This window comes from Eurosta solidaginis, chromosome 3, assembly GCF_040869045.1.
Source record: "Eurosta solidaginis isolate ZX-2024a chromosome 3, ASM4086904v1, whole genome shotgun sequence".
In the NCBI taxonomy this organism is placed as follows: Eukaryota; Metazoa; Arthropoda; class Insecta; order Diptera; family Tephritidae; genus Eurosta; species Eurosta solidaginis.
Genome location: NC_090321.1, coordinates 159737373 through 159761970, shown reverse-complemented (window position 1 = coordinate 159761970; position 24598 = coordinate 159737373). Strand labels below are relative to the sequence as shown.

The 24598-nt window shown below is 39.9% G+C and overlaps 1 protein-coding gene across 10 annotated transcripts in view; it reads right to left on the bottom strand.

Annotated features, from left to right (window-relative positions):
• qsm (Zona pelucida superfamily protein qsm) overlaps window positions 1-24222 on the bottom strand; it is a 70107-nt gene extending 45885 nt beyond the window's left edge. Inside the window, exons 1-2 of one of the 10 annotated variants that reach the window (XM_067773524.1) lie at window positions 24082-24222; window positions 23414-23573 (exon numbers count right to left, since the gene is read on the bottom strand). In XM_067773524.1, the coding sequence (XP_067629625.1) occupies window positions 23414-23501 (88 nt within the window). In that variant the 5' untranslated portion in view covers window positions 23502-23573; window positions 24082-24222. Of the gene's footprint in view, window positions 1-23413; window positions 23574-23635; window positions 23655-23917 lie in introns of those variants that run through there. The other 9 variants (XM_067773525.1, XM_067773520.1, XM_067773519.1 and 6 more) reach the window with 9 other exon arrangements.
• Window positions 24223-24598: the final 376 nt, after the last annotated feature.

Below are 24598 nucleotides of genomic sequence, written 5' to 3'. Positions count from 1 at the left end.
ACCTGGGTTACTGCACTTGAAACACCTAATAACTCCGTAATTTTTCTGTTGTGATCCCTACAGCGCCCCTAATATTGTGTTCGCCCAGTCTGGCCTTTCCACTTCCACACGGCGTGCTCTGAAAACTGGTCTATACAGAAGCGACGCTGCTTCCTGAATCAGAGCACGTGACATCCCGTATTCCATTAATAAAGCTCTGGATTTTTACCCTTTCGGTGTATTCCACGGGTGCGTACGCATTCGCTAAATGTGCCAGCCTTTCAACATTCGACGCAAACTCTTGCAATGTTTCATCAGCCCTCTGGAAGCGGTTAAGTAACTCCATTTGGTATATCTCTCTCCTATGCTCGGTTCCGTATCGTCTCTCTATAGCGCCCATCAATGCTTCATAACAGTTCCGTTCACCATCTGGAATGGTTTGTAAAATTTCAGCTGCAGGCCCTTTCAATGCAGCAACTTTATCTTCTGCATTCCAGTTATTCACTGCTGACGTCTTATCAAATTGAAGCTTAGATACCTGGAAAGGAACAGAACCGTCCAAGGATGTAGTTTATACCTTCGTATTACTCGCTAAACAGCCGGGCGATTAAGTTGCAACTCCTGGATGCGACCTCTCAAAACATCCACGTCTGCCTCGAACTTTTCTTCAAACTGCATTATTTTTTCGTCCATGCGCGCTTCGAGTTTTGATGATATACGCACCTCTTGTGCTTCTAGTTGTACTGTTAGACGTGTTTCTTGTTGTTTCAGTTGAGTTGCCATATATGTATGTATGTCTTTTGTTCTTCCAGCTGTGATGAAATTTGTGTTTCCTGTACTTCAATCTTGGCTGTTATGAGGTGGGTTTTTTCTAAGGCTGGGGTAACGCTCAGTCAATTCAGGGTCGAGTAAAGGTCCCACAAATCCCTACTGAATAAATACACGATATTTATGTGTTACGAACACACGCACACAAGGCTGGGAATATTAGGCGGGCAGCAGCTTTCCGTCGCAAGATGGCGAGGGGGGGAGCGGTGGCAAACGGTCTTTGGAGTAGAGGAGGTTCGGTAGGGCGGTTGAACGGTCGGGTAACGGACGGACTGGTACAGCGGTACGGAAGCAGGGGCGGGATAGAAGCAGCGGCTTAACGGCGGTAGGATGGCAAGCGGCCAGTGGCTGGTGTAGCAGCGGCGGGACGGATGCCGTGGCTTAACGGCGGTAGGATGGCAGACGGCCAACGGTCGTCGTAGCAGCGGCGTGGCGGATGCAGCAGCTTAACGGCGGTAGGACGGCGGACGGCCAACGGTCGTCGTAGCAGTGGCTTAACGGCGGTAGGATGGCAAGCGGCCAGTGGCTGGTGTAGCAGCGGCGGGACGGATGCCGCGGCTTAACGGCGGTAGGATGGCAGACGGCCAACGGTCGTCGTAGCAGCGGCGTGACGGATGCAGCAGCTTAACGGCGGTAGGACGGCGGACGGCCAACGGTCGTCGTAGCAGCGGCTTAACGGCGGTAGGATGGCGAACGACCAACGGTCGTCGTAGCAGCGGCGGACGGATGCAGCGGCTTAACGGCGGTAGGATGGCAAGCGGCCAGTGGCTGGTGTAGCAGCGGCGGGACGGATGCCGCGGCTTAACGGCGGTAGGATGGCAGACGGCCAGCGGTCGTCGTAGCAGCGGCTTAACGGCGGTAGGATGGTGAACGACCAACGGTCGTCGTAGCAGCGGCGGGATGGATGCAGCGGCTTAACGGCGGTAGGATGGCAGACGGCCAACCGTCGTCGTAGCAGCGGCTTAACGGCGGTAGGATGGCGAACGGCCAACGGTCGTCGTAGCAGCGGCGGCTGAATGGCGATAGGACGGCGAACGGCCAGTGGTTGGTGTGGCAGCGGCGGCACCAGCAAGGCGGGATGGGCATGGCGGTAGTATGGCGTACGGCCAACAGTCAGCGTAGCACCGGCGGGATGGAAGCAGCGGCGGCACCAGAGGGGCGACGATGCGACGGCAGCGGCGGTGGGCTACGGAGCGCGTACCAGGGCCGTGGTGAGAGGGGAAGTAGGCTGGAGATGGGGTTTACCTGGACAGCGGCGGCTCGATCCGGGCGGGGTCGGTTGACGGTATCGGATTGATCGGTAGTCTTCGGCAGAATCGACAGTAGGCCTGCTGGATACCTGGGCAAGAGACTGCGAGGACTGGTTAGTGCTGGTTTCACCGCTGGACACCCAGCCTCCTACTTGCACACTAGTAGAAGGTACGTAAGGGGGGCGGAGTTGTACCAGCCGGGGCACCGTGGGTCGACCCGTGGGCGGAGGGGAAGTGCGCCTTAACGGCACAGTGGTAGCCCCTGTGCGCACACATCGGCTCACGGCTGAAACCAGAGCTATGGAGAGGGGTCGTGTGGTCGTTCGGGCAGTGGGTCATTCCTTACCGGACCAGGGCGACGGAGGGAAAAGTAGCCCGAAGACACCACTCTCGTCGTTCTGGTGCAGCAAGGGGTGACTCGCGCCACGGCCGCACCCTCTTCTCCCTAGCTAACTAGTGGGAGTGGTCCCACCGCTCCGGCCAGCCTATTAAACCAGAGCTGAGGGTGAGGGTCGCTTTGAGTCATTGAGGCGGCGGGCCGCTCAAGCACCAAGGTGGGCGACGGAGGGAAAAGTAATCCGAAGACACCACTCGCGTCGTCCAGCCCTGGTGGAGGGTGACCCGCGCCATGACGGCGCCCCTGCCACGCAGCCCGAGCTGAGGGGGGAAGGGGGTATTTGGTCATTGAGGCAGCGGGCCGCTCAAGCACCAAGGTGGGCGACGGAGGGAAAAGTAGTCCGAAGATTTCACTCGCGTCGTTCAGCCCTGGTGGAGGGTGGCCCGCGCCATGACAGCGCCCGTTCCACTCAGCTAGCTAGCCGGAGTGGTTATTTTGTCTTTAAAAAGACAACCACTCCCGCTGGCTCACCTGCGAGGACTGAATTTCAAAAATGCAAATTCGATGTTTATATGGGTGGTGCCGCAAACTGGTTGAGAAGTCAACACACAATTATTGGGATTTTCATTGGTTTGCTATCAGTCAGTGGTTGTTGACTATGCTATAAAAGAATAAGTACACGTGGTTGTTGGCTATGCTATAGAAAAATAAGTACAGGGAGGTTCAGGTTTAAGTGAATAAGGAAATACAGGGGGTTACGTTATTGTAACGCTACGCGCTACGTTACACTGTTATACGGTTCTCCTGCGATTCCAGTTGGGATGCCATACTTGTCTTCTGTTCTGCCAGTTGAGATGACATTTCGGTTGATATTTGTTTCAAAACTGCTAGTATGGCGTGAGTGTCAACACTTGCCAATGGATTCGGAGTCTCTATCTTCTCCTCCATTGTAGTCACTGGGTCTTCCACATCAGGATAAAAGACATACTCGTCCACATTAATTCCTTCCAACTCCATTACCTCTCGTAGCCGTGCTTGAAGTTCGATCTTATTGCCAGTTGTATTCAATCCACGGTTCTACAACTCCTTTTTCAGTTGCTGGATCCTTAATTCACTTAACTTTGCCATGTTCTTATTGTCCTTTGGAATTTATTCAACAATTCCTCCAATTGTAACGAATTTAGTGAAATTTCGCTTATTTCAAATCTTCTGCTAACGTTCGTATCGTTGAATAAATAACTCCAATATTCCATAATGCAAAATGGTCTTTATTACACCACTTCACAATAACACTTATACTTCGCAACCAATACCGTGCTTAAATCAACTTGATTGGTCGTGCCTCAGCTGGTGCTGCTTTCATACTCTTCGGTTTCCTCGCTAACATATTTCTAGGCGTTTATAAAATTTACTACTTGTTTGTTTACTATAAACTACAGATGCACCTTTATAGCTTCTCGCGATGATTGCATACTTTTGTGAGTAGCTCTCCGCTGCTGTCATGTACATATGTGTAGACATAATGATTGATTTGTTTATGTACATACAAGTCACTGCTTAGTATCGGCTTAAAGATGATAGTATCCCGTAGTGTTGCTAATATTCGTCACAATAATATCCATTGAGCAATTCAAGTTCTAGTGAAAGCTTTGAAGAAATTCGCAAGTTTCCATACACACCTCGGATGGGAAAAGCATACGTTTAGGTGTAGATTTTTTTCTGTCATAATTTGAATTGCACAGATGACACAAATTGTGTTTGTGATTAATGGAATATGTAACATTTAACTTTATAGCTAGTGATCCCTGTTTTGGAGTGACATATACATATTATGCACGTATTGTGGTCTAGCTGTTTAAAATGTTATGGCCGCTCAACAACTGGCTACAATCGGTAACTCAAAGGGAATCGTTTTCCACCTGGTTCTTCTAGCGGGGTGGGGCCACCCTCTTCCTCTGCTTACATGGGCGTGTGCCGAAAAGAATATCTTTCTTGGCCGGAGGTCATCATTAAATCTTGTGCAGTACTTGCCGTCGCTAACGCATAAAGCTCCGTAAATTTTCCTCTCGAACACTCCCACAGCCTCCTTGTCCGATGTTGTCAGCGTCCATTCTTCTGTACCATATAGCAGGTGAGTCTCGCCTATTGGATGGGGCGAAGCATTGTTACAACAACAACAACAACCCAAACGTGTACGACAAATGACTTTTAAAGCAAGATTTTTGTTTACCGAGAGAGGACTTTACTTTTCAAATGGCTACCTACGCTGAGGTGGTTGTTTGCTCTAAAGCTGGTTCACAAATAAACCAAGTGCTTTAATATTTCTAAACTGTGGCTACCAGCAGTGGCGAGGCTGTCAATATGCAAATTCGCAGTCTCTTTGCTCGAAGTCAGCAGATATTTCGCTTTGTCTTCATTCACGATCAACCCCATACTTTCGCATCTTTTCCAGTTAAAAGATATCAAAACTTGTGGCGTGAGTGTTCAGGTCAGGATGTCAATGTCGTTACATACGCCAGTAGTTGCACGCCCTCATAAAATAAATTTCCAGAGCGGATAAGCTCTCCAGCATCTATCCGATGTATTTGAATAACTTGCTGTATTGATTATTCTGCTCTGGGAGTGTTTGAGTGAAGAGTTATTCGAAAGATTTACAGATCTCCACGCTTTGGCGACGGCGAGTACCAAATAAGATTTAATGACGAGGTGTACGAGCCCTATTTGCGCAGACATCAACATAGTCCGGGGAATTAAATGACAGCGGCTACACTGGCTAGGCCATGTTATGCGAATAAAAGATGTTGCTCCGGCTAAAAAAGTTTTTTTATTTTATCTTAACCCGCCCATGGAAGCAGAGTTAGGCGGCTGCCCCCACTCCGCTGAAAGGACCAAATGGACAGCAAAAACCGACTGGCGCAACTTATTGCACTGCCATAGCCGTTAAAACGGTTAAGTGCCATTAAGTATCAGTACTGCTATTCTGACTTCGTCATAGTTAGATGGGGAGCATTAATTCCATCATCATCTAAGTTTTCTCTGGACATCGGCTACCGGGTCGGTGTGTTTGTTTTTACAGCCCTTTTTCGCACATCTAAAATACTACTACCAAACAGATGTTCAGAGATATCCGGAGGATAGTTGTCCGCAAAGGACCCGAAGTAGTAACTGCTTCAACCACATGCAAAATAATCGCCATAGCCATTCCCTGGCGAATGGCGATCAGAATCTTTCCACACTTACGAGGACTTCTACACACAGCCCCACCGTGCGAGTTTCAGAAAAATGTTCTAAGGTATTTTTGATGTTGCTTGCCCGTCACTGGAGTGGGAGACCATTGCGTATTTAGACCAGAGCATAACTTAGATCGATTTTTTTAAATTCAGTTCTAAAACTAAACTTAAAATTTTTTTAGTCTTTGTGTTTTGTTTTTTGTGTTAACTGGTATGAAAATCGAACACAGCACCTACGGCCATAGCGGAACGATTAATTTAAGCGTTCTAAGGCTGCGATCCTCCTCAACATTTCTATTCACACTTTATATTTAATATTGTCATTTTACAAAAGTCATCATCATTATTGACCGGGGAAAACAACAGCAAATCTTTTCATAACTTATAAGGACTGGTTTCGCCAACACTTGTTCAACTTGTTTGTCATTACAACTTTTGAGTAATTCAATTCACTTAATCATCCTCATTTATCTTTGAGGTAATAACCTTTCCGGAGGTAACAAGTTCGCCTACACAGTTTATCCTTGAGTTTAACATGAATGTATGTGTCAGTGTGCATGTGTAGCTGTGGCATTGAGTGACTAAAAGTAGATATTAATTGAAAAAAGACAATTGAAAAAATACAATTAAGTATTATAAGGGCCATAAGTAAGAAGCATTAAAACATCTAAAGGTATGAAACCGCTAATCTTTTTATTAATATTTAGATACCATATAGAGATATTCGCCGCCGATAAATGCCGCCGCTGCCGAATATTTTTTTCAATTTTGGCGCGCCGCCGACCAATGTTATAATTATCGACGCCGCGCTATGGGGTAAACTGAAAAAAGTTGTCAAAACCAAATTTCTCCGCCACGATTAAAGTTAGACTTGTCAAACAAACAATGCTTGAAAGGCCCGTTTTTAGGGATGTGAAAAAATCGGATTTAGGAAAAAATGTGAAGCAAAAATGTTTAAAAACGTTTTTGAAACAAATGATTTTGCATTTTCTTCTTATGAAAGAAAAACTAAATGTTTACTTTTGTTAAAAATCAAACCTTTTATAGATTTTTAATGATGCTGAACTCGAATATGTAAAAATTGCGTATTGCTTCTATTTTTTTTGTTTCACTTGAAGTATGAATGAAGTTTAAGATATTGGCCTGTCGTACAATTTATTTGACCAAATCTTTATATCGTTACATATTATCTATTATATCTGAAAATTTTTCAAATACTGACTTCAAGTTCACATTTTTTCCAATATGAAAAAAGCAAATGCAATTAAAAGTTTCAGAAATTAGTATTGGGAAACGTGTTTGAAACGTTAATTTGCCATTTTTCAGCTGTTTGCACTTGTAAAATAAAAACAAAAATTTTTATAAAAATTTGTTTTCGAGCTCTAGGCCATGTATATGTAAATTAAAACACCAAAAATGCTTGTTTTACATATAAATTTTATATCTGTCAAATTTATTTTTATGAATTTATTTTAATCGATATTTCGATTTCAAACTGAAATCATCTTCAGGACTGAAAGGCATGTAAAAACAAAAAATATTAACACATAAACATAACAACATTCCATAATTTTTAACTTACACTCTTGAGTGCACCTGATCGACTAATTTAACAAATCTTGAAATAAACAAGTACAAGGGAAAACGATAAACAAAAAAGTAAACATCCAAAGAACCGTAATAATAAACAAATTTTTACATAAACAACAATACGTTAAATAATAAGTAGTAAGTGGCGCTCAGCACATTAGCGTTGGGACAGCATATTTGGAACGACACTCTTCTCACGAGGAATTGTAGTTGTTGTAATCAACCGACGATAGGCTGCCGCGCAGCCTTCTACATCTGCCTTAAAATTTATTCTTTGATCTCTTGGTGTATTGATAATATGAAGCATTTCTAATGTGTATCTTTTGTTGTAATGCCTCTCTTGTTGAATTACTGCTACGTTGTTTAAATCTGGAGAGTGTCCGGTTACTCTGCAATGTTGTGTCAAAGCTGTTTTATTATCATTAGCGTGGTCCCGATTTTTGATGTTAGATTTATGCGCGGAAATCCTTGTCTTTAATTTTGATTTTGTAGTCCCGACATATACTTTATTGCATACGTGGGACCCGTCGCCGTTACAGGAAATTTGGTATATTACGTCAGATTTCTCGTATTTTTCGATTTTGTCCTTTGTGTTGCTAAAAATCAACACAAGCAACACAAAGGACAAAATCGAAAAATACGAGAAATCTGACGTAATATACCAAATTTCCTGTAACGGCGACGGGTCCCACGTATGCAATAAAGTATATGTCGGGACTACAAAATCAAAATTAAAGACAAGGATTTCCGCGCATAAATCTAACATCAAAAATCGGGACCACGCTAATGATAATAAAACAGCTTTGACACAACATTGCAGAGTAACCGGACACTCTCCAGATTTAAACAACGTAGCAGTAATTCAACAAGAGAGGCATTACAACAAAAGATACACATTAGAAATGCTTCATATTATCAATACACCAAGAGATCAAAGAATAAATTTTAAGGCAGATGTAGAAGGCTGCGCGGCAGCCTATCGTCGGTTGATTACAACAACTACAATTCCTCGTGAGAAGAGTGTCGTTCCAAATATGCTGTCCCAACGCTAATGTGCTGAGCGCCACTTACTACTTATTATTTAAGGTATTGTTGTTTATGTAAAAATTTGTTTATTATTACGGTTCTTTGGATGTTTACTTTTTTGTTTATCGTTTTCCCTTGTACTTGTTTATTTCAAGATTTGTTAAATTAGTCGATCAGGTGCACTCAAGAGTGTAAGTTAAAAATTATGGAATGTTGTTATGTTTATGTGTTAATATTTTTTGTTTTTACATGCCTTTCAGTCCTGAAGATGATTTCAGTTTGAAATCGAAATATCGATTAAAATAAATTCATAAAAATAAATTTGACAGATATAAAATTTATATGTAAAACAAGCATTTTTGGTGTTTTAATTTACATATACATGGCCTAGAGCTCGAAAACAAATTTTTATAAAAATTTACAAAATAAAGGCCGAAATAGAATAAAAGTAAATAAAAACAAAAAAAAAAATTTATGTAAAATCTCCTTTTATATAGATTTTAAAACGCTGAACTCGAATATTTAAAAAAAATATTGTCACTTATATGTACGTAAACAAATCAATCATCATTTATACATGTACATACAAGGCAGCAGAGATATACTCACCATCAGCCGAAGTAGTACTCACATATACACATGCATATGGCTATGTGAGAGACTATAAACTACAAATATACATGTACATATATGGTTGGTTACGAAGCATGAAGTACGTGAAGTTACTAGACCTTAGGAGAAATGGGTGAACGATGCAACAGAGAGTATAAAAGCAGTGCAAGCTGAGCACATCACGGCGGCCGCCAAATTGTTAAAAGTAAGGTAAAATTCTAGACCAGCGATCGACTTTTAATACGCGTCAAAAATTTCGGGAGGCTTGCCAAATGGCGCGTCTTAAACTCGGCAATAACAGTCCGTAGGCGGCAAAATAATTTCACCTCTGTCAAGAAATATTTGAAACAAGTAAGGAAGGCTAAGTTCGGGTGTAACCGAACATTATATACTCAGTTGAGAGCTATGGAGACAAAATAAGGGAAAATCACCATGTAGGAAAATGAACCTCGGGTAACCCTGGAATGTGTTTGTATGACGTGCGTATCAAATGGCAGGTATTAAAGAGTATTTTAAGAAGGAGTGGGCCATAGTTCTATAGGCGGACACCTTTTCGAGATATCGCCATAAAGGTGGACCAGGGCTGACTCTAGAATTTGTTTGTACGATATGGGTATCAAATGAAAGGTGTTAATGAGTATTTTAAAACGGAGTGGGCCTTAGTTCTATAGGTGGAGGCCTTTTCGGTATATCGTTATAAAGTTGGACCAGGGGTGACTCTAGAATGCGTTTGTACAATAAGGGTATCAAACGAAAAGTGTTAATGAGTGTTTTAAAAGGGAGTGGGCCTTAGTTCTATGGGTTGACGCCTTTTCGAGATATTGCCATAAAGGTGGACCAGGGGTGACTCTAGAATTTGTTTGTACGATATGGGTATCAAATGAAAGGTGTTAAAGAGTATTTTAAAAGGGAGTAGGCCTTAGTTCTATAGGTGGACGTCTTTTCGGGATATCGTTATAAAGGTGGACCAGGGGTGACTCTAGAATTAGTTTGTACGATATGGGTACCAAATAAAAGGTGTTAATGAGTATTTTAAAAGGGAGTGGGCCTTAGTTCTATGGGTGGACGCCTTTTCGAGATATTGCCATAAAGGTGGACCTGGGGTGACTCTAGAATTAATTTGTACGATATGGGTATTAAATGAAAGGTGTTAATGAGTATTTTAAAATGGGTGGGCCTTAGTTCTATGGGTGGACACCTTTACGAGATATCGCCATAAAGGTGGACCAGGGATGACTCTAGAATTTGTTTGTACGATATGGGTATCAAATGAAAGGTGTTAACGAGTATTTTAAAAGGAAGTGGGCCTTAATTCTATAGGTGGACGCCTTTTCGGGATATCGTTATAAAGGTGGACCAGGGTTGACTCTAGAATGCGTTTATACATTATCGGTATCAAACGAAAGGGGATAATGAGTATTTTAAAAGGGAGTGGGCCTTAGTTCTATAGGTGGACGCTTTTTCGATATGTCGCCATAAAGGTGGACCAGGGGTGACTCTATAATGTGTTTGTACAATATGGGTGTCAAATTAAAGGTATTAATAAGAATTTTAAAAGGGAGTGGTGGTAGGTGTATATGTGAAGGCGTTTTCGAGATATCGACCAAAATGTGGACCAGGGTGACCCAGAACATCATCTGTCGGGTACCGCTAATTTATTTATATATGTAATACCACGAACAGTAATCCTGCCATGATTCCAAGGGCTTTTGATTTCGCCCTGCAGAACTTTTTCATTTTCTTTTACTTAATATGGTAGGTGTCACACCTATTTTACAAAGTTTTTTTCTTAAGTTATATTTTGCGTCAATAAACCGATCCAATTACCATGTTTCAACCCTTTTTTCGTATTTGGTATAGAATTATGGCACTTTTTTCATTTTTCGTAATTTTCGATATCGAAAAAGTGGGCGTGGTCAAAGTCAGATTTCGGCCATTTTTTATACCAATAGAAAGTGAGTTCAGGTAATTATGTGAACTGAGTTTAGTAAAGATATATCGATTTTTACTCAAGTTATCGTGTTAATGGCCGAGCGGAAGGACAGACGGTCGACTGTGTATAAAAACTGGGCGTGGCTTCAACCGATTTCGGCCTTTTTCACAGAAAACAGTTATCGTCCTAGAATCTAAATCGCTACCAAATTTCACAAGGATTGGTAAATTTTTGTTCGACTTATGGCATTAAATTTATCTTAGACAAATCAAATGAAAAAGGGCGGAGCCACGCCCATTTTGAAATTTTCTTTTATTTTTGTATTTTGTTGCACCATATCATTACTGGAGTTGAATGTTGACATAATTTACTTATATACTGTAAAGATATTATATTTTTTGTAAAAATTTCAATTTAAAAATAAAATTTTTTTAAAAGTGGGCGTGGTCGTTCTCCGATTTTGTTAATTTTTTTTAAGCATACATATAGGAATAGCAGTAACGTTCCTGTCAAATTTCATAATGATATCTTCAACGACTGCCCAATTACAGCTTGCAAAACTTCTAAATTACCCTCTTTTAAAAGTGGGCGGTGCCACGCCCATTGTCCAAAATTTTACTTATTTTCTATTCTGCGTCATAAGTTCAACCTACCAAGTTTCATCGCTCTATCCCTCTTTGGTAATGAATTATCGCAATTTTTCGATTTTTCGAAATTTTCGTTATCGAAAAAGTGGGTGTGGTTATAGTCCGATATCGTTCATTTTAAATAGCGATCTGAGATGAGAGCCCAGGAATCTACATACCATATTTCGTCAAGATATCTCAAAATTTACTCAAGTTATCGTGTTAACGGACAGACGGACGGACGGACGGACGGACGGACATGGCTTAATCAAATTTTTTTTCGATACTGATGATTTTGATATATGGAAGTCTATACCTATCTCGATTCCTTTATACCTGTACAACCAACCGTTATCCAATCAAAGTTAATATACTCTGTGAGCTCTGCTCAACTGAGTATAAAAAAGTAAGCGTATTAGCAGTCGACCGCTATTCTAGTAAAAACCAAATTAGTAAAATATCATTTTACAAGAACTAGGTTCCTAGGAAGATTAAGTATTTAATTTTGGCATCTAGGAGGATTTATCAAATATTTTTTATATTTTATGTTCACGCGTGAAGCATTAATGGAAAATGTGATCCATATAAAAAATGCGTTAGCAATTTGTTCCTAAATTTACTACTTACTACTAACATCAGTTTTCTTTTATACACGAACTATTTAACCAGATGTCTTTACATAAATGCCCAAGTTAGTGTGAATGAAAGAGTAAGTGGCCTAAAATATAGACATAAAATATTTGTTCTTAAAAAATGCATCTGTATAAAAACTGGATTATACAATTAAGGCATTCATTTTAATATTTAAATTTACAAAGTGCTAAAACCTAAGCGTTCAGAAGAAATTTGCTGGATAAAAAATTGAGGACCACAAATTTTTCAAAATTTGGTTGGAGAATAATTAAAAAAAAAATTGTGGATATCAAAATTTAATTACCAAGTAGGCCGGCGCCGCTGCCTGTATTTTGCGAAGTCCACGCCGCCTCCGATAAAGTAATCGGCGTGTACCGCTTTACCACATTTCCGTTGTTATTTTGCATTTTTTCCGTAAGTTTTTTTGAAACTTTTAAAAATTAAATAAATAATTCAACAATAACTTAGCACATCTGATATACAAAGGCTTTTGAATTGTATATTTTTTATTAAAATTGCATATGAGAAAGAACAACAAAGCATGTGTGTGGATGTTAAAGTCATAACACAAACTACGAATAGGAGAACTTTGAACAACTTAAAACCTTTTATATTTTCATTACAATTAAACTTGAGTCTTATATTATTTAATTTTTCATGGTTCCAACATACAAACGTATTTGTCAGAGCTGGGAAAAATACATGCATTAATGCTCCATTAAAGCATTAAGCTAATATAACTGCCTAAAATTCAATGTAAGTAAATGTAGATTTTAAAGTAATTTTTTTCGAAAATGGAAAAACTGAATGCAATAATTTTGGTTAAGCAATTTTTTTGATGAAACCAGTGGTTAGTGCAATAAGGTCATAGAAAATAAAGCAATATGGCTTTATTTCCCTTCCCATAATGCATTAGTTCTATATGGGCAAGTCCTGCGTTACAGACGGGACATTTAAACCTGCATAAAAATGAATAAGAGCAGCAGACTGAATGCATATTATAATGTTTCCACTACCAGAGTGCTTCATTTCATAAAAATTGTGGGGACGTTCAACATTTAAGTACTTATATATGACCGTAAAAATTGTGTTCGGACGCGACAAAAAATACATAGAAGTAATTTTTAATGCTTTTGAAAGTATGCAAAACTTTGCGCAGCTTAGGGGAAATTTTATATTCCTTAATTAAGAGGCTGAAAGAAGGCCATATGCTCGTAGATTTATGAAATCTAAAATATCTTTTTAAAACGTTGGATAAAAGCTAAGATTTTGTTACGGACGCGACAATTTTTCTCAAGGACAGCCATTTCAGTGTAACCCCATTTAATTTGTTGCGTCCCTCCCACAAATTGTCATCCTCCCAGCAGCTCCTTGCAGCGGCACTGCCTCATATTCTCTTGCTCCGGGAAGGTATCGAACCCAATCCGGGTCCGTCCCTGACCCCGGTCCTGAGAAATTGTTTTGCTGCATCTGCCGGAAAAGAATCTTTTTAGGATGGTCATACTCTTGTCAGTGTGTCTCGTGTAAGGGATGGTTGCATCGGACAGGTTGTTCTGGGCTAGACCCCAAAACCAGACATCCACGTAACTTCTATAAATCTTTTGTGGCTCCTTGCTGTTCACGCCCTAGGACGTACCGTAGTCTGCGCCGTAGCAGAGAAACAGACTCTTAGTCCCCACCTCCCTTTGCACCGTTTGTCAGCACAGAATATATACGTTTGCGACATCCGCCCAATGCAGCTCCTGCCATGGACGGTGCCACTTTCCTAGATGTTCTGGTCTCCGCGACGGGTTTCATTGCGCCATGTTGCCAGGCCGCATACCCAAATACACCGGGTACCCCAATGCTTACCCAAGGACGTCTAGTCCCAGGGCCACAAAAGCAATCGCTTTCTGGCCTTCCACAACCCAGGCGTAGTCACCCGTCAATTACTCCCGGAGTGACGACGTCTCCCCCTATGCACTTCAGAATTCTGCAGTTAAACTGTAATGGATTAACTGGGAAGATCACGGAGATAGTCGATTTCATGAAGCGGCACAACATCCGCATTGCTGCGATTCAAGAGACTAAACTCACAGCAAGATCTGCAATGCAGACCTGTTCTGGGTATAATGTCCACAGAAAAGATCGCGAGAGCGGAAATGGAGGCGGCCTCGCGTTTATCATACACCACACTGTGCCATACCATATATTTGATCCCGACATCGACCGCAGGGACAGTGTCTTAGAACGTCAAGGACGCCCCCACACGTATGGTAGGAAACTGTCACAGTTCGACGGATATTTCAATCGTGAGCGCAGAACTCGTAAATTGCGTCAACTGGCAGCCGATGGTAACCTTGGCATCCACCTATACTTATTTCGCTCGAGCGTTCCGCCGACTTCATCGTCGCAGAAAACGCACTTTCGTTAACTTTAAAAAGGGGAGCGGGCTTTCCGCAAGGTCATTGAATCCGCGTCGGCTCGTTTCATTCCCGCCGGTAGAATTCCCGAAATTCGGCCCACTTCCCAGCAGAGGCCGCAGGTTTAGCGAGAGAACGTGACCTTATAAGACAGCTCGATCCCGGCGACCCCCAAATAAGGGATATAAACCAACGCATCAGATTGCTTGTGGATGAACACAAGCGGGCGAAATGGGAGGATCACCTAAGCGGTTGTAACCTCTATGCCGGTGTAGGTAAACTTTGGTCCACTGTAAAGTCCCTATCGAATCCGTCTAGGCACAATGACAAAGTTTCCATCGCCTTTGGCGACAAAGTGCTGTCGGATGCGAAAAAATGCGCGAGCCCTTTCTGCTGACAATACCTAATGCATTCTACGGCCGACAAAAATAGACGGAGGGCCAACAGACACGCACATAAAGATAAGTTCAGCGCGTCACCAATTACTATCACCGCCAAAGAGGTTGAGGATGCCATCGGTCATGCTAAACCATCCAAAGCAGTGGGCCCAGACGGCATAGCCATGCCGATGCTTAAAAGCCTAGGGAAAGAGGGTTTCAAATATTTAGCGCATGTCTTCACCCTGTCTCTTTCCACCTTTGTCATACCCGACGAGAAATGGAAAATGGCCAAGGTGGTCCCGCTACTAAAGCCTGGGAAACCAGCTAACATAGGAGAGTCATATCGTCCGATATCTCTCCTATCGCCACTGGCCGCTTGCCATCCTACCGCCGTTAAGCCACTGCTACGACGACCGTTGGCCGTCCGCCGTCCTACCGCCGTTAAGCTGCTGCATCCGCCACGCCGCTGCTACGACGACCGTTGGCCGTCTGCCATCCTACCGCCGTTAAGCCGCGGCATCCGTCCCGCCGCTGCTACACCAGCCACTGGCCGCTTGCCATCCTACCGCCGTTAAGCCGCTGCTTCTATCCCGCCCCTGCTTCCGTACCGCCGTACCAGTCCGTCCGTTACCCGACCGTTCAACCGCCCTACCGAACCTCCTCTACTCCGACGACCATTAGCCGCCGCTCCGCCCCCTCGCCATCTTGCGACGGAAAGCTGCTGCCCACCTTATATTTCCAGCCGTGTGTGCGTGTGCTCGTAACACATAAATATCGTGTATTTATTTAGTAGGGGTTTGTGGGACCTTTACTCGACTCTGGATTGACTGAGCGTTACCCCAGGCTTAGACAAAACCCACCTCATAAATGGCGCCCGAGCAGGAACCCTCCTCCGCAGATGACCGTGGAAAAACAAATACACCAACAACCAACACTGCCGGGGCGGTCGCTGCACGAATTTCTGGAGAGAAATATCTTTGTCGGCTTGTTAACTTTCAAATTTTCTTCTTCTAAATTTCATTATCTTAGCGGCATTCGTTTTTGGATTATCTCATTTTTCCAGTTTTAAATTTTCAATATCGAAAAAGTGGTTATCGTCCGATTTCTCACAGTTTCAATACCAATCTATTCTGGGCCCATATAAGCCCGTATACCGAAGTTGGTGAAGATATCTCAATATTTGCTCAAGTTATCGCGTTAACGGACAGACAGACGGACATGGCTTAATCAATTTTTTTTTCGATACTGATGATTTTGATATATGAAAGTGTATATCTACCTCCATTCCGTTGCACCTGTACAGCCAACCGTTATCCAATCAAAGTTAATATACTCTGTGTGCAAATCACGTTGAGTATAAAAAGAAAATTACATCAGTATTAAACATTCAAAGTGGTTAAGAGTATTACAATATGCATATATATGTGTGTACATAGATATACATATGTAGTATATTATTTATAAAAATAAATATGGTATTCTCAAGGCCTTTACCACATTAAATGACAACACATACACACGTGCCTACATTTCTTTGCTACGCTCTGTTTGAACATAGCAAATTTTTATCTATCAAGTTCGTCGCCTAAGTCTTTTGTTCTTATCGCATGTAATTTCGACTACTTGCCTAATGTAACGAATGTGCACATTTATACAAAAATATATAAATTTTTTAGTGTTCATATGTAATAATTGAATAAAAACTGAACTTTGAAGCATAATTCCCGCTTATATACGAATGTTTGTTTGCACATGTGTATGTACAGTGGTGAATGCATATATAGCACAATAGCACTGCTAGAAGTTTTTTTATCGGAATTGGTGCGATGGAACTAAGTGTTGAAATTATTTGCTGTATTTAGCAATAAAATTTACCATAGTGTAGAACAGTTGCAAGTATTAAGCTTATTAAATTCTTAAGTTGTTAGTTAGAAATGCTCATTAGCATATAGCGCTATCGATGTTGCGTTGCTATTCTGATTAATTTCTAAAATTTAAGGAATCAAGATAAGAAAACCATTAAATAACATTAAAATTTATAATACCAAAATGGGTCGATGTATACACTCTATGGATCTGAGGGTATTATGGTGTGGGTAATGAAGTCATGAACCAAGGACCAAACGAAGTAAATCACGCAATGAGCCTGTCCAGAATTTATTGGAGCTCCCACTACTCATAAATAATAATGAATATACATACATTTTTTGGTGACGGAGAATTGAAACTAGTAGGCTTGATGGGGAGATAAGTCATATGTGACTAAAGGTAATAGCAGAAGCGCATGATAGCAAACTTACAGTAGAATTTAAAAAACGGTAAATTGGTGAACGGATAGCTGATGCGAAATCCATGCGGTAAAATGGGTTAATGGGAGGACGGGTACCTAAAATTACCGGTGGAACGATGAATCGATTAACTGGTGTCCAGAACAATTGGTGCCGTTAGATGATGGTGAACATTGTGATGGTAAGTGGGAAATTATGTAGATTTGGTTTGTGGTGGTAAATGATCGGCCGGTGAATGTTGGAACGATGACTAGTTAATCGGTGCCAAAGTTATCAATTGGAGTTGAATGAAAGAGCTAGTGAAAGTTGAAACTGTCGGTGGTTAATGTTTAACGAAGGATGGGTGATGATGAAACGGGTAGTGATGGATTGGTTTACAGTTAAAAGTAGATGTAGAGCTGGGGATTAGGAGTGGGAAATTGGAGCTAACGTGACCAGTAAAAACAGATCGCTGAATGAGAAGTGATATAACCGTTTGATCCGTGACCGGTGCGTCATTCTTCGAAATAACTGCAGGACCGGTGAATTTGAAAGATGATGTTTAAAGTAACTAGTGGATCGGTGAAGTTTGTTCAGTGACAAAGCCTCGTAATTACGGCAGCAGCGTTTTACAAATGAAGGAAGCACGAGCCTTGGTTTGCATTCATCCGCAGTTCTCTAACTCACCTCTAATAGTGGATAGCCGAAGTCACCAACAGGCGTGATGGAGGGCTTGTGGAGGATACGGGAAATAATTTATTAACACAATAAATAATAAATTAGCTCACCGAAACCGTGTTTTAGTGCCCTTTTGCAGTGCAAATATTTGTGCTTGAGGTAAACTAATTAAGAAGTTTACATATTCGAGATTGCTTCGCGAATGAAACGCCTGCAAATGTTCAGTTGCTTTGTGTCTTTGAATATCTTGCTGATAGCTTTTAGACTGCGGGCGTGTGTAGTGGTAACTAGAGGCGTGCCTGTTTGTCGCGCTACTGAAGCAGTCTTGCTGCCTTTGACTTGTGTTTGTAATCTTTTTTCATATTACCACTTCACAGAATAAGAATTTGTGCTATTTATCAGCAATGTGTTGTGGAATGAACATAAATTGTATAAACATTTTATGTTAACTTGATTTCATTTACGAAACATGAAAATCTATTCTATTTTCAACTTACGTTAAGAAAAAAAGCAAAGACGTAATAATAATAATCTGTGTAATAAATATCTGACCTCCACTGTAGTTCCATTGCCGTTGTCAACCTAAAACCAAGGTAAATAGCAGTGATGCACTTGAGGACAGTAAAAACTATTTACATAATGATACACCACTTGAGTAAATGACAATTCATTATCCGCCTGAATGCAGTAAATCAATTCGAATAAACCTTTATTCCGACGACAACAACATGCTAGGGAAAATAACGAGGTCAACTTTTTCAGACAACATTAATGACTTTTTATACCTTTTTCCCCCTTTCTATAATACGTTCTGCATGAATTATGACATCGTGTGGCGTTGAAGTTTGCATAATAAATTGGCTGAGTGTAATATCACCCTATGCCGACTTCTTCCTCTAATGTACATATTTTACAGTCAATACCGGCCAACTGGGCAATTAAATGAAATGAGCCAGAACTTATATGACTTATTCGTAAGAAATATATTTACTGTGGATGGATACGTCATTCTCCAAACATAATAAAAAATCTGAAACTGTTTTATGAGTTGGACTGACGGGCGAATTCTCGTCGTCTATCTTTCGACCCCAGTGCCGTACCAGGGGCGGCTAAATCGTACACTTAAATGTATGGATACATTCCAGTCATATGAAATTTCAAAGATTTTATCGAGACGTGATATTATTCCCACCGTGGTGTGGTGGTAGTGTGCTCCGCCTAACACACCAAACATCCTGGGTTCAATTCCCGGGCGAAGCATCGTCAAAAATTTTGTTTTTTCAACTAGAATCTATCTTTCTAAACGGGGTCGCATGTCGGCAAACCCCCCAAGTGGTATTTCTGCCATGAAAGCCTTATTCGTGAAAATTCCTCTGCCTTGCAGGTGCCGTTAGAGTCGGCCTTAATTGTTTAGGCTCCGTCCCGCCAATTTGTTGGAAAAATTAAGGAGCGCGACACAATTGAATCGAAATGTAACAAAACAAGTCATAAAAACTTATAAATTTAAAAAAATATGTAAAAAAGAATTTATGACTTCTGAACCTTTTTGAGTTTCAGTCCAGAAAATTGCAATTGCAGCTCAGAAAATTGCAATGGAAATTCGGAATTTTCAATTCAAGCTCAGAAAACTACAATTGAAATTCTTGAATCATGGGAGAGAACAAAATTTTTATTTTGAAAATTTTTTGTTTGAAAAAACTTATGTATGTATTTCTAAATGTTTGATGTTGCTTTGCCCGAGGCTTGAACCCAGAATCTTCGGTGTGGTAGGCGGAGAACGCAAATATGTAACGAAAATCAACGTGCCTCTAATACAAATCAACCAGAAGAGCGAGCAATAATTTTTCCGTTTTGTTTTCATTTTTTTATTGTGAAAAAATGTTATGAAAAATAAATTTGAAAAAACCCAACAATAACAGTCAAATTATTTGTTTTGTGTACATGATTGGTTTTTTCAATTTGACTTTTCGATAAATTTTCGTCAGTGCTTTAAGCTTGGAATCCCGTCAAAAATAAAGTAAAGCTTAGGTAACGCCTTTAAGTAATTCCTTTTAATATATGAAAACTTTTTTAAACTTCTTAATTTAAATTTCTTAATTATTTTGAAAAAATTGCAACATTGGACGTCATAACGGATAAAGCGAAAGCTCTTTCCATTAGATCTTATAAATCTCTTCAAGAGCCTTTTCTACCGGGAGTGGGATTCAAACCCGCACTCCTGCGATGATTTAACTGTTGACAAACACATTCAGCCAAAGACTTGCTTTTGTTGTTGTGCAACTTTTCCCAATTTCCTTCTTTGCGCGGTGTAATTCTGACAGTACAACACGTTGTATGTTTTCTTGCATTAAAGCTACGTTTTGTTGTTGCCAGGCTCATTTTATGAACTGGTCTACTTTGTTCTATTTATATAGAAACACAAGAAATCAGTCATTGAACGGTTATTTGTATTATAAAGTGAGGAATGCCCTTTATTGCTTTTAATGTATAAACGCATTGTTTTAAAGCAACTTTTTTAATTAAAATTTTTTTGGTTTTGTTTTAAAACAATTTGGGAGTTTACGCCGAGTAAAATTAAAAAACGTTAAAGTAAATTGAGAGGTTTCCAATTCAGGACAAAAAAGCTTGAAAAATTTGCTTGAGCAGATGAATGGTTTAGAATTCAGGCTCAAATTTTTAATCGCGTTTTTGTGTTATATAAATACGGCTTTATCAAAACTAAATTGATGCAGGCGAACTGACTTTTTATAAAATACAATACAAGATTTGATTTTAAATAGATAGTAAGTCGGCATCAAGAACCTTAATTGGCTCAGCATCCGAGGCACTTCCTTAAGTGCATAAATGGTTTGGGAATATATTAATGATAATATACGTATTATTATTTTTATGTAAGCCTTAAGTAAAAATAAAAAAATGGTATGAGCATAACCTTCTCATATATACTTAAAGCCCACATTTGGTAAATACATACATTCTAGCGGTACCTAGCAAAAAGTTTTTCTATGGCCTAATCAAGAGAAAACCTTAGACTTTTTTTGTCGACCCTTCTATTTAAGTATGTACGCCCTGCGTGGAAGTGCCCTCGTATGACATAAACCATAAACCAAACTTTGTCATAACTGCAAGTTTCCTTGGATTCATGTATGTAAGGTGGTTGAGATGGCTTTCTTTGACATTTCGTGCATATTGTATATGGGCGATGTAATATTCCAAGAACCAAAAAAAACTTTATTCACCATCAATTTAGCTTTTTTATAACAAGACTTCTATATCCAGTAGAAAACACAAATGTTTACATTCTGAATGTTTTTAATCAATTTATACTACATATATCTCCACTTAGAGTTTTAACTATTAAAATTTATTAAATCTCATACTTAAACATTCACTCACTTCAGTGTAGAATTATTTGACGTTTTCTTTTTCATATGCACAGCCCGATTTTTTTTTAATTTTCTGGCCACAAAAAAAAAAAAAATTACATTCTCATTAAACACATACACACATGAGGAGCTTTATATCAAAATGCAATAATTCCAGTCCAACAGTTTCGAGAAAATCGACAGAATGTATTGTCTTAGTACAAATATAACTATTTAATGGAAATTTTAAGCAGGTCTGACAATTAATCCTTAAACTTTTCAAACCATCTGGAAGATATTAAGGAAGAGAACATAACTATTGATATGAAAATCCGGATGTATGTTTATCTGTACTTATTTCATTTTGGAATAGAACTCGTCAATAGTGTTCATTGAAATAATATTGGCCCATTGCAATTTGTTTTTCCTAAATTACTTCAAACTCAAGTTAATACTTTTAATTGTTTTATTGATAAGTTGAGAAGCTACATCTGTGGTAACTAGAATTCTAATTAAAAATATTTTTAACACAAGCACATTTCATTGGCGTACGAGGTGATTCGATCATGAAAATAGTAGTGGAAACAAAAAATGTTTTGACATACATACATATTAAGTAATAGTTCTCTCACCGCTTAAGCCAATAAAAAAAACAATTATTTAATTACATAAAACGTAAGATTATTTATCACTGCATAACTCAGCTTATGAAAAATATTTAGTATTAATCACTGAAGATGTTATTTTTGTAAACTGCTTCGCACCGATCCTTAACTAAGCCTTCGAGATGGTTTTACTTTTCGTTCTAACTTTTAACTAATTAAACTGGTCACCCATAAACTTAATACCATTATTCAGAAACCAGAGCTTAGTCAGTAGATTTAAGTCGCTACTCCATTGCGCTCAATCGTTTACCACCTGGCCCTTCCATCGCAGTGAAGTCCGCCTTCTCCTTCGGCTTCCGAAGGCAGGTTCCTATAAAAATACTTTCTTAGCCGTAGCATTATCTTTCATTCGCTTAAAATTGCCTAGCGAGTGTAGCCGACCGTATAGCTCATCATTAAATCTTCTTCGGTACTCGCGGTCGTCAACGCGTAGAGGTACGTCTTCTTCTTACGGAGAACTTATATCTCTAACACTTCCGGAGCCGCCTCACTTGATGTTTTAATTTATCACCTCGAAGAAAAGTTGGCAGATTAAATAGACATATACAGACAATCACTTTGCTGCCCTTCCAATTCCGACGTATACCCCTCAAGGGGAGCATGCTTTCCGCAAGGTCATTGAACCCGGTAAGGGACATTAACTAACGCATCAGACAGCTTGTGGATAAACACAATCGGGAGAAATGGGAGGAGCATTTAAAGAATTGTAACCTCTCAGCCGGTGTAGGTAAGCTCTGTAAAGTCCTTATCAAACCCGACTAAGCACAACGACAAAATATACATCGCCTTTGACAATACGTTATGCATTCCACGCTTTACAAAGCTAGACGGCGGGCCAGCAGACGTGCACACAAGCACAAACACAGCACGTTTCCCAATTACCATCACCACCAAAGAGGTTGAACCATCTAAAGCAGTAGGCACAGACGGTGTAACCATGCCGATGCTGAAAAAACTTGGAAAAGAGCGTTTTAAATATCTAGGACATGTCTTCAATCTGGCTTTATCCACCTTCATCATCCCCGAAAAATGGAAAAGGCCAAGGGTGGTACCGCTACTAATGCCTGGGAAACCAGCTAACGTAGTATATCTCTCCTATCGCCAGTAGCCAAAACACCTTGAATCCTTTCTACTCACCTATTTCACCCCAAATTTCCATCTTGAAAATCATCAGCATGGCACAGAGAAAAATTGAGGATTGAATCAAAAACCACACCACAGAACAGTACATACTCGTAACGCTAGACTTATCAAAAGCTTTTGGCTCGATTTACATCCAAGGAGATTTACTTCGAGCTTCTCTCCATTTTTTTTTTTGCAATATTTCAGCTAAATTAACATCGAAAGTTTACAAAACTCTTAAGTTTAGCAGTTTCTCAAGAAGACCCATGTTTCTATTTGTGTTAGCTATTCCAGGATCTGTGTACAATGGGTTGAGCTTAGTTAAAAAAAAAATTTTAATATATGGGTGGTTCACCCTAATGTAGGTTCATATATCTAATTTGAATTGCTTAATATTATATACATACATGCATATAAAGCAATGTGCACATGTATGTATGTATGAAAAACTGCTCTCGAGTTTTGTTTCTAGTTTTGCTTGTTTGTATACCTTTAGCTTGCGTTAATCCGCATGATGATATCACGATTCCAATGCAGCAAGCCAGACTTAAAGCTTTCCATACTCTATTGCCAATCATTTTACAGCCAAAAAATAAAAAACTGCAACCCAAAATTAATAAATTTTTTTTAAATATTTTTAGCGACACAGCCTAAGGGAATTAAATGAAATACTTTTTTTTTTAACAACTTCGAATTTTTAACATGGACATACATATCTAATAAAAGTTTAGTTCTTTTTGTTTTACATTAAACAGCGCTTTTGAGATATTTGCACAATTTTCACATTGTTCACAAGTTTTTGTTTTGTTTCATTAATTTATTAATATGTAGAACTTAGATTTCGGGTGAGTATTAAATATGAACACAAAATATATAACAAAAAATAAATATAAAATTTCACGTCTATTCAACTAAGCAAAGTGCACAAATCGTGCTCACACAAATTTATATTTGACTTGACAGAAATACATGCGAATAATTGTAAGAAACGCACTTGAGGCAAATAAAGCGGCTCACATAAACGGGCAACTGGGATTCAAACACACACCTAAAATCTCCACGATTGTAATGAACAAACAAACATAGAACACTTAAATGTACAACGAATTTATTAAAAAACTAAATAAAAATAAAAGTTAAGGGAGCACACACACATACGTCCACTTAAGACTATTAGAAATGCGTCCGACCGACTCTCTAGCTTAATGCTGACTGAATTTCGTGCGCCAATGAGTAACTCAAACAGCAGTAGATTTGGCGCTCACGAGTCGAAGCTGTAAGCAGAGCTCGATCCGATCCGCACACCTAGTCTGTCAAGTCTATCCACCAACTTTATCACGTCTAGTCAACAAATCGCAAACAAGCTGGCGTTCACACATACCAACTCATCATATATTATTGTATCCCAATAAACAGAAACACAAGTAAATCTCAATTTTCAATTTCATTTGCATCATTGTTCATCATTTGAAATCAAATGTTCCTTCAAACTCTTATAAAAAGTTTATTTTCAACTTGAGTAGGAGTTAAGAAGCATAAGCAGGGTTTCAAGGCCTCAGTGACATGCCCTTTCATACACACCGAAGAGTTTGACTTGGTAACGTAATTCTCTATTTTCAAAAATAAAATGGATGGTGTAAATAATTTGTTTAGTATTTACACAAGTCTCTTCCGG